This window comes from Nothobranchius furzeri, chromosome 1 (assembly GCF_043380555.1).
Source record: "Nothobranchius furzeri strain GRZ-AD chromosome 1, NfurGRZ-RIMD1, whole genome shotgun sequence".
NCBI classification, from domain to species: domain Eukaryota; kingdom Metazoa; phylum Chordata; class Actinopteri; order Cyprinodontiformes; family Nothobranchiidae; genus Nothobranchius; species Nothobranchius furzeri.
The window spans coordinates 38,043,612-38,054,839 of NC_091741.1; the positions used below are offsets into that span (position 1 = coordinate 38,043,612).

The 11,228-nt window shown below is 45.3% G+C and overlaps 1 protein-coding gene across 9 annotated transcripts in view; it reads left to right on the forward strand.

The window, feature by feature from the left end:
* Positions 1-10,927, forward strand: part of LOC107387024 (plexin-B2) — a 246,448-nt gene extending 235,521 nt beyond the window's left edge. For all 9 annotated transcript variants that reach the window (XM_070545758.1, XM_070545793.1, XM_070545680.1 and 6 more), the window contains 5 exons: positions 2,066-2,213; positions 5,303-5,367; positions 5,446-5,521; positions 7,782-7,856; positions 10,664-10,927. In XM_070545758.1, coding sequence (XP_070401859.1) covers positions 2,066-2,213; positions 5,303-5,367; positions 5,446-5,521; positions 7,782-7,856; positions 10,664-10,768 — 469 coding nt within the window. In that variant the 3' untranslated portion in view covers positions 10,769-10,927. The remainder of the gene's footprint in view (positions 1-2,065; positions 2,214-5,302; positions 5,368-5,445; positions 5,522-7,781; positions 7,857-10,663) is intronic.
* The last annotated feature ends 301 nt before the right edge of the window (positions 10,928-11,228 follow it).

The following is an 11,228-nucleotide window of genomic DNA, read 5'->3' on the forward strand; positions in this document are numbered from 1 at the left end:
TATTAGCTCCAAGTTGCTCGCATCAGGATATTAGGATGAAATTGGTTCAAGATGGCCGCCACAGCTAATCGGCTCCAGCCCGCTCACTTTTACAGATGTTTAGCTAAAGTAGCTGGGTGCTAACAGATCACCTTTAACTAGCTCTAGGCCGACTTTACCAGCCATCGTCTCTCCTTAAACTTCCATCAATGCAGATTCATCCACAACAAACTGATGGAAGGAAATAAAACCAAAGGGAGCCGAGAACTGAACCCTGTGGGACGTCTGAATTTAACCAGAAAAGTCCCGGGTGAACAGCAGCAGGTGAAACGCCTTCAGGGAACGATGGGATGTTATTTCAGAATCATTTAAAAGATTTGTAGCCAATATTTCCGCAGATCAACCTGTTTAAAAACAACAACTTTAGTTTGTTTTACCTTAAAACTCTCATCAAAGTGACCAAATGTAAAATTCATCTAGCCTTCTGAGATCACACTCATTAAAGTTCCTGGAAGGTTTTCTGTTTACGGATACGTTCTGGTCTGTTTGTGAAGATTCTTATTCACAGGAATCCTAAAATATCTTCTGAGGAGCAGAAGAGTCTTTGAAGTTCTGCTTACTTCCTCTGATTGAAGTTGATTCAGGACTTTGATGAAAAGACGTTTCATGTCTTTATTTGCTGGTTTCTGCAGAAATCTTCACTTACAGTTCTGTAACACAAACCGCCCCGTCTGCAAAAACGCCAAATCTAAACACAGAACTGAATCCACACAAGATGAAAAGAAACGATCACTGAAATAGTCCGCACGTCTGCCATTAAACATAAATAAGATAACACACCGAGCCCCTCGGTCTGTGCCGAATCCGCTCCAAATGACTGTGTGCCGTGACCTCATTGACCTTGCAGCACCTCTTTACTGGCTCTCGGGCGTTTATCTTGCCAAGAAAACCCCAAAAGCAAACTGTCCATGTTTGATCTAAAAAATCTAATAAACAGAAGACGATGGAGGAACTTAGGCAGTATCATTTTAACTGTTTCCCTCCTCCCAAGGACAGGGGCACAGATTAGCCAATAAAGGATTATAATTAATCCCTAAAGGGCCTTTAAATTCATGTACAAATACCTAAATATGTAAATTAGCCTGGGCTCATTTTAAATGGATTGGAGGCGGTGAGCCCAGCTGTCCCTCCAAAAGAGTCACCGGCATTGTTTCACTCCTCAGGTTTTTGTTTGTATGTAAACTAAACCTTTGAGTTTAAGGGGGCTTAAATGTGTTTCAGTAAAAACATCAAACTTCCTGATTCTTGGAGCGATTCGCCGTCTGCCCGCGTCTCTGAGCCTCAGCTGGAGATCCAACCTGCTGAGAGAAGTAATTATCCCGCTGCCGCCGTGTTTCACGTCTCATCCGCTCAACCGGAGCGTGATTATGTCCTCGTCTCGCCAACGCGCCAGCCGACCACATCAAGGCCCGGTTGAATTGGCCGTCCGTTATTGGTGTGTTAAACGATGACGGACGATGAGATCGCTGCTTTCTAACCGGCTCTGAGCTGGATCTGTCAATCACCAGGAACACGCACCGAAACGGGGTGGACATATTCATCAGCTGTTGTGAGTTATTGATGACGGTTCTGATCTGTGGAGGAAGAGATGAAAGGCTGGAGGAAGGAAACGGTGCGTCAGCAAAGTCTGGAACTAAATGTCCAGATTACTGCCGCTAACTCAGGACACCTCGCCCAACATGACTCGTGTGGTTTCAATCCGAGTTCAGGCTCAAGGAGATTAGATTCTTATCCCTGATAGATTATCTCTGTGGCTTAATCCTAAATTTAACCTGTTGGCTTCGTGTTTTGGTGAGAATACGAACTTCAACTCGCCTTTTAGCATTTTTACAAAATAGTTTCTTTTTTTTTTTTTGGACGAACTCTAAAGTCTAAAGAATGAGACGAATTCAGACGAAACAACAAACATCATGCAGGACAAAGACAAATGTTTGCAAGTTGGTGATTTAATGTTTTTAGGTCTTAAACCCAGTGGAGAGTGAACCAGCTTCTAAAACATTTGCTTCCGATCTTTATCTCCTCTCAGTTTGCCTCTGAGGTTCTGGGTTAACATCCTGAGAAACCCTCACTTCATCTTCGATGTCCATGTGACGGAGGTGGTGGACGCTTCGCTGCACGTCATCGCTCAGACCTTCATGGACGCCTGCACCAAGACGGAGCACAAACTCAGCAGAGTCAGTTCACACAAGAGACCATCAGACAGGCTGCTTTAGGCTCCAGCAGGTTGATATGTGACGTTTTAGTGACCAGCTATTTGGGAATCACTCGTTTTGGTGCCAAAATACTCTTAAATGTGTTCATTAGGGATTTTTTTCACATATAATTTGAACAAACTGTGTCTTTGACTGGCTGCTAGTGAGATGAGGCACTTCACAAAAATATTTAAAATGTAAAAAGGATTTTTAAAATAATGATTAAGAAAATATGTTTAAACTGAGAAATAAATAAAAATTGTGATTAAAAAAATGCAAGGAAAGGGAGAGAGAAGATGAATGTGAAAGACGGGGAATCAGTGGATCCCAGGAAAGGCAAAATAAGAGCAGAACAAGGAGAGGGAGGTGATGAAGGTCACACCAAAGCCTGAACAGGTGACTTTAAAGGAGACCACTGAGTCCACTGATCTCAGGCTCGGGGGGAGAGAGTTCCAGAGTCTGGGGGCCACAGCAGCAAATGATCTGTCACCTTTGACCTTTAGCGTGGTGCTGCACAACCAGTGGGCTTTAGTCACTGGACCTCAGGGACCTTCTGGGGGTGTAGGGACTGAGAAGATCACCAATGTAAGATGGTGCTTGTCCATGTAAGGCCCTATAGACCAGAACCAGGATCTAGAAATGAACCCTGAAGTTGACTGGCAGCCAGTGAAGCTGGAGGAGAAGCGGGGTGATGTGGGTGTGTTTGGAGGACTTGGTCAGAAGCCGAGCACAGGCATTCTGAACCACCTGTAGACGGTTCAGGGAGGTTCTGCTCAGACACGTGAAAAGAGAGTTACAGTAGTCTAAGCGTGAGGAGATGAAGGTGTGGAGAACTGTCTCAAGTTCAGAGCGGGACAGAATGGGACTCAGCTTAGCAATGTTCCTGAGATGGAAGAAGGAAGAGCGAACAAGAGAACTTACATGAGAATCCAGGGTGAGAGCTGGGTCAAAGGTCACGCCAAGATTCCTGACGGAGGGTTTGGTGTGGGAAGCAAGCTGACCAAGAGTCTCTGACTTTGGGAACCAGCTTGTCTGGGGCACAGATGAGGATCTCAGTCTTGTCTTCATTCAGCTGAAGAAAGCTCCCAGCCATCCAGGTTTTGATAGAGTCTAAGCAGGTGTGTAACAGCTGCAGCTTAGACATCTCATAGGGCTCCAAGGAGAGTTGGATGTCATCTGCATAAAGATGGTAGGAGATTCCTTTAAAGGAGCTCAGGATGTGCTGAAGAGGAAGCAGATAGAGGAAGAAGAGCAGAGGCCCCAGCACAGAACCTTGTGGGACACCATGGGTAAGAGAGGTGGTGGAGGACCTAAACTTGGAGACGGCCACAGAAAAGGAGCGCTCAGAGAGATGAGAGGAGAACCACTCCAGAGCAGTTCCTGATAGGCCTACCCAGTCTCTCAGCCTCTCCAGTAGCAGGTGATGGTCAACAGTGTCAAAGGCTGCAGTCAGGTCCAGCAGGACCAGAACAGAACAGTCCCCTGCATCACTGTGAGTCAGAAGGTCATTAGAGACCCTAAGAAGAGCTGTTTCAGTAGAATGAGCTCTACGAAAACCTGACTGGAAGCTATCATAGATGTTCTGTTCATCAAGAGCAGCTGTGAGTTGTTTAGCCACAACCTTTTCCAAGATCTTGGAGATGAACGGAAGTTTAGAGATGGGTCTGAAGCTGCTATGGAGAGAGGGGTCGAGACTCGGTTTTTTAAGAAGCGGGTGGATTACTGGAGTACTCAGCCCTGGGGAACGCCATAAATCATCTCAAAGATGAGATGCCTGGCCTTCCAGACTCACCCGGTTGTCTATTCTACACAGAGGACGAGTCTGGACACTCAGAGGCAGAGAGCACCATGAGTGGCGGGACTAGCCAGCTCAAAAATAACCAATCAATCAATCAAGTTTTATTTATTTAGCGCTTTCCACCACCCTCAAAGGGGGCCCAGGGTGCTGGACAAGAAAAGTAACGAAGATAAAAGAAGCAAGTCATAAAAACATTAAAAACTAAATAAGAACAGACATTTGTGAGAAGAATAAAATGCCAATGAGATAAAGTTTAGATAAAAGAAAATTAAAATGAATTAGTTAAAAGAAAGCTAAGAACAAAAAATAAAAACCAGAAACCAAGAGCTTTAGGAGAAAGCCATCCTATAAAAATGAGTCTTCAACCTGCTCTTAAAGACTGCCAGTGATGGGGACTGTTTGGTGGTGAGTGGTTCTGGTTCCAGAGAGAGGGTGCAAGGACTTGAAAAGCCCGGTCACCACGAGTCTTAAATCGAGTTCGAGGGACGATAAGCACGTTTCTGGTCAGCTGACCGTAATGACCTTGTGGGAACGTGCTTTATTTAGAGCTCCGCTAAGTAGTTGGGGGCACGGCCTCAGAAAAACTTCAACGCAAAAAGCAGAATTTTACACAGTGCCTGGTAGGAGACTGCGAGCCAGTGAAGAGAATCCAGCACTGGAGAAATGTGGTCGCTTTTCCTAGTTCCAGTCAAAAAACCCAGCAGCACTGTTCTGCACAACCAATCAGAAAAAATGCGGAAATACTGACTGAATCACGCGAGGTTGTAGGTTTTTAGCTGTAGCCAAAAATGACGTCTGGTGACGGTACACATCTTTCTTTAGAAGAAAGGCTTTTAGCGCTTCCACTTGTGGTTTTAAAGACATTTAGAACAGAGGAAAGAGCTGCAGCGAACTCTGCTTCAGATGCCATCTTCATGGTTCCTGAGAAACTGAGCGTCACGGTGTGTGACGTACGCTGCTCAGCTCTGATTGGCTCAGTTAGAGTTCCCAGGGGGTGGGGTTACTTGAAAGGGAGCATTACCAGGCCCTTTGGCATGGCTGGCCAGGTTAGATGCCACACGCTCCTCAGACAAATTTCTCCTGTGAGATGAAGTAAAAGGGTGTGGCGTCTTTCCGAGAGTTTGGGAATGTGAGCAGAAGAGAGGCTTGAATAAACGTGGGAATGTTTAAACATGGCTGCTGATCGTTTACACATCAGGAGAGTTCAGAAAACTTTCAATCTAGAAGAACCTTTTTGAATGCAGCCTTTAAGTCTGCCTCTGTCTGACTGCAGGAGTCTCCGAGCAACAAGCTGCTCTATGCAAAAGAGATTTCTACTTATAAGAAGATGGTGGATGAGTGAGTAACTTCTGTACCGGCGTATTATTAAAAGATATGTGGATACCAGCTGACCCATAACTGAGACTGTTTCTCTAGTTACTACAGTGGCATCAGACAGATGGTTCCAGTCAGCGACCAGGACATGAACACACACCTCGCTGAGGTGTCTCGGGTACGTGTGTTAATAAAAAATCTGCATTTGAACCCACAGGAACGGGTTTGACATTGTGGCAGATTTATGCCGTTTTTCTTTCTTTAGACATTATTAAAACTGACAAAGACGCATTCATTTTCTGACTAAATGTCAACATTAAGTTCAGGATTTTAAAGTCATTTATGTAGTTTTCAATCGGGGGGTCATGGGAGGGTTAAACTTTTCTAACTTGTAGTGACTAGCTGTGTTGTGGCGCTAATGCTAGCTTGAATGTGCGCATAGACGAGAGGTTATTTGTTTTTATTTGTTTTCTGTTCCAGTTCCTCAGCTAATGATCTTTTGTTATCATTTCTGTTTGTTAAAAATGTGTTTTTAGCTGCATTTGTGTAACTTTAAAGAGCAAGTCACCCCTAAATCAACATTTTTTGCTGTTAAACTATAAATGACTGTCTAATCGTGCTGAACACATGTGTATTCAATAATTTGGCTCTCTTAGTTAAAATTTTAATTTTTTGCCTAAAACTGTCAGTGTTGCGCCCTCTTCAGATGAAAACTCTGCACTACATTTGAATTTAAATCTGCCATCGCTATTGGCTAAGAGGTACCCTAGAACGTTAGCTGGTAACATATGATGTCACAATGCCGCTGTAAGCCTGTGTATTTGTTAGTGGCTTTGCCCTCTCGGTATGCCAGGCAACGCCTCCTTGTGGTGCATTTTTCAAACTGTGGCTGCAAATTCAGGGGTTTGCGTGCTCATGAGGACATGTTCGTCTGTGACCGGTTAGACTGGATGTTAACAGATGTGAATTTGGACAGTCTACTCTTAAATACCGTAAATCCTCTAATACAGGCCCGGGCCTGTATTTGACTCAAGCTCATCAAGCTCCAGGCCTTTATTGGAAGGAGGACCAGAATTAGAGGCAGGCCTCAATTTCTATTTGAGCAAAATGAACTAATGGTTCGCTGGAGTTTTTGACAATTAAAATTGCGCCCACATTTTCAAAATTAAACATTTCTTTTAACAACGGTAGTTTCTGCTTCAGCCCTCTCCCCCTCCCCCTGCGCAGCGGCCACAAACTCACTGATGCGCCTGCAGCCTCTCAGTGTTCCTGCTGCTCTAAACATTAAAATAATTATTTCATTTTCTGTTCCTCACATCTGATTATCTTCAATGGTGTCTGTTTGTTGCAACCACCAGGTACAAAAACTAACTTGTTTTTATTTGACTATTTTTCTGTCCTGCCTGTTTATTATCTTCCTGCATCTCCTCTCAATCCTAAAGGAAAAACTGCTACCTGGGTTCATATATATTCACCTTATGAGTTACCTTTGAACTGCAGTTCTAAAAGATCTACCGACCGCAAAAACAGCGGAGTGCTCCCGGCCACATCAGTTAGGTGCGTCACCAAGGACAAAACAGGTGATGCGCCCCGATCCACAGCAGCAAAACGCATCAGGCACAAATAAAAGAATAAAAGACAGAAAACATAAAAGGAAATGAGCCGACATGAACGATCGCGTGTTAAATTAGTTTTTGAGGTGGCGACACCTGATTTGATAATGTTACTGTGGCCGTGCTCAGGACGCAGATGTCTGGAGCGCGTCAACAATCAGAACTTTGCATGTGCAAGCTGGTTAAGGTTAGGATGGGGGTGAGGGGAATGTTAAATTGCAAGAGGGTAAAAGTCACAATTTGGTTAAATGTCCGTTTTACGGCGGGTGTCAGTACCGACGCTCTGGCACAGCGCGTTGCCTCCCGACGTGCAGGAGCTTGTCACCTGCTGACAGCAGGCTACTGTCTTTTCCGTGGACTGCATCTTGCCGGTCATTATCACGTGACAGCGACTAGTCGATGACAGGCATAACAAGTCACTATAGAGCGGTGAAGTCGACTAGTGACTAGTTCATACAACCCCTGCTACTGCTCCCCAGAGTGTTCTGCAGCATAATCAGCACGTCCTCTTTGAACTTGATATCAAATTTTCGCCTCCTCTTCGTCTCCGCACGGTTAAAGTTACCCTCGCAGTCTATCACTGGCAAATCACAAGTAAGACGGATGACACAACCGCCCCCCGTACTTGCTTGTTACCACATTCCACCCGGCCACAATAAAAAACCGGCCATTATTCACCTCCGCCGACTCCGACACCGGCCAAAATATGATACCCGGCAGTTAATTAAATACAGGCTAATATTAGAGGATTTACGGTAATAGTTCATAATAGTGTCATGAATTTGTATTGCTAATGTCAGACTTACTGTTTTTTACCTTTTATAGCAACACACAGAGAAGCTGAACACCCAGGTGGCCTTACATCATCTGTACCAGTACGCCAGCAAATACTACGACGCCGTGAGTAACTGGTTCCAGCTTGGCTTACGGGGTTGTCTTATGTATGCAGGGTGTTTAGGATTACTTGGATTGGTTTAATGCCGTCCAGCTAGGAAGGAAGAAGGTGAAATGTTTATTTGTGCCTTTTAAGCCGAGTATCGGCAGTTATCTATCTGGGCCAACGTGAACCAGGTTGGGTGGCATCGACCTGGCACCCTCAGGAATGGGAAAATCTCCGAGCAGGTGGGTGGGGCAAAAGATTCGCGGAAAAGTCCAGGGTGACTCCCTCATACAGAGGCACCCATGAGCATGTGTGCGTGCTCCTCACAGCAGTGAGAAAGAGACGGGGCTGCCGCAGCTTCAGTCAGAGGCGACGTTTACTTCTCAGCATCCAGAAGGATAATGACTTGAGCATGCAGGAAGCCCCTGCTGGTTGATTGTATCCACCAAGCGAGGACTCTCCTAACGGTATTTGAGCCAGCCAATCGATCTTAGTGTGCGTGTTGTCCCGAACCACCAGAGCTGGAAAACCTCCCGGTGGGATAGGGGAAAGTTGATATGAAAACAATAAATGCAATGCGGGCCAAGCGGTACCAGATGTGAAACCCCTAAATGGGGCCATGAAGGTGTCGAGTATTAGTCCTGTGTGGCTCATTAGTGCCACTAGTGGTTGGACTTGGAGTTGCATCCTCATCGCTCAAAAGACAGATGAGTGACAGGACAGGAGCACTTTAGGGGGTCAGTCAGATTTATGCAGGGGCCAATGTCTCTGTGGCCCCACCTCTAGAACTGCCAAAGCTTTTAAGATAAAAATCACAAGGCACTTCACAGGAGCAATGAAAAACTGCACAAAAAGCCGAGGGAGCCTGAAAACATACATAAACGACAAACAGCAGCATGAAGAGAAGCTAGTGAGAAAGAAAAGGAGACCGCTGATCTCAGGCTCAGGGGGAGAGAGGTCCCAAGGAAATAATTTGGTGTTTCTGGTTTGTTTGGAATAAAACATTGTCTTCTTGAGATTTAGGTAAAAAGAATCGGCCACTAGGTGGCAGCACACCCTGGCTTTCATTTGGTTGTTTTGTGGTGGAAAAATAAGACTTAGGGTGTTTCTCAATGTCAAGGCGCCTGGCCTTGCAAGGCGATGTCTTAAAGCCAGACGCCTTGCTTACGAGGACACGGTCCTTCCTTGGTCAAAGAAAACGGTTAAATGGAACAGACTTGCATCACGTGACCGCAGCTTCCACGGCGGTCACGTAACGTCACGTGACACGGGAGATAACGTTATATTTTATACGTATTAGTTTCAAAATAAATATATAACGAGACTTTTACTTTTTAAATTGTGTATATGTTTATTAAATTAAATATATAAGTGAGTTACTACCCGCTAGCCACCGAAGCTGCAACTACTAAGCTACTAACCAACCATAGATAACTTCTTTGGATCTAAAAAAAAACATTTTAAATTAGTTGACTTACTTTTAAACTTGTAAATTGGCCCGAAGTAGCTGCCGGCTTCTGATCCGCCGTCCTTTTGAAAATACCGCGGTGTGTTGTGGGTAATTTTTGACCAAGGCTAGGCTACAAGACACCTCCCGTGTATCCTTGCTCAGCTAGCTAAACGGCTAACAAACGGGGAACACACGCCTCGGTAGAACATGAACATCGGAATACGTCTTGGCAGCTCCTGATGACGTATCTCCTAGGCAACCGGGGCGGGGCCAAGACATCAAGGCAAGGTTCCTTGACATTGAGAAACACCTTTAATTTTTATCGAGGCCTCAAACTCCAGTTTATGACTTTCGTAGATGGCTTGTGTTTGTATGGCTCCTTCCTAGGCCCAATACTCGCATTGCGGCCTTCAGCAAAGTGCACTTGGAGGAAGTGTACAGTAGGGTTCAAGTGCGTAGGACACAAGTGTGCAAATAATTGCAGAATTGAGACAAGGGAGCATTGCGTCATCGATCGCAACGTATGCCGGGATGCGGGTTGCTGTGATACTTTTTTCAAAAACCTTTATTAACAACTTTCAAACAAACAACAAAGAAATTATTTGAAGTAAATTTAACTTCATTGCTGCTTTGTCTAAAACATTCAGAGTGTCAACTAATCGTCCTAAAATGAACCAATTTCATTAGAAAATACATATTTTCAGAAAAGGAACTTGAGCCTTTTCTCCCGCAGCAATGACTTGTGGGTAATATCCTTGCCCGAGGTCCGCATCACTGTGGACTTGAAGTGCAGATTAAGGGTGCAGTGGGGGCGTGGTCAACTTCCGCATTTGAGAGTTGGGACACCCTATGCACTCGCACCCCTGGCCGGGAAAGCGCAAATGAAGGGCGCAAGTGCGAGTGTTGGGATTGGGTCTTAGGCTTCTACAACCCCCCAAGGCGCTTCACAACACACTTCACATTCACATCTTGTTGGTGATGAGCTACGATGTAGCTACAGCTGCCCTGGGGCTCACTGACAGAGACGAGGCTGCCGAACACAGGCGCCACCACCAGTAGGCAGGGTGGATAAGTGCCTTGCCCAAGGGCACCACAGCAGCATTCTCTGTCTGGAGCCGGGATCGAACCTGCAACCTTCCGATTACTGGACAGCCCGCTCTACCTCCTGAGCTACTGCTGCCCTATAACCTCAGTTTTCTTTAAAAGTTTCATGTTTGAACGTTTTTTGAGCAGTATTTCAGAGAAACCGCGATGTTTGTGACTCTCGTGGGAAAAACCTCAAACATTAGTCGTTGTTTTTAGCGTAAACTCATTTTTAAAAGGTTTGTTTACGTTTAAAACGCAGCCAGACTCTAAACATTTCCTCCTCTTCCTCAGATCATCCAGTCGCTGGACGAAGACCCGGCCGCCAAGAACAAACAGCTGACGCTCCGCCTCCAACAGGTTGCTGCCGCCCTGGAGAACAAAACCACTGACCTCTGACCTTCCGAAGAGGGAGGAGCTTATAAATGAGAGGCTGGACTTTTCTGAATGTTAGATTGTTTAAAGGACTAAAGACATCGCCGCGGAACGAACTGAAGCTGGTTCTGGTCCGACTGAAGAGCTCATTTACTCTTCACCTGGAGAGCCCCCCCCCCCAAAGATACAAATCCCAGCGAGGAGGATGTGAAAGGACTGCAGACGGCGTTCTGTCAAGTCAGAGATATTTTTTTAAGGTTTTGTGTTTGTTTTGCTTTCACGCCGACAAAACAAGCAACAAGTTCCATCAACTAAAGAAGAAGTTGATGAAATAAATCAGATTTATACGAGTTCAGCTGCTCCTTCATCACCACTTCGTGAAGTCTGTAATCTGTGAAGGGATTATTTAATCTGGGATCGCTCCTGATCAGAGGTCAGCTTTAGTCCTGATGAAGATGTAATCTGCGGTACAAACCACTGACCT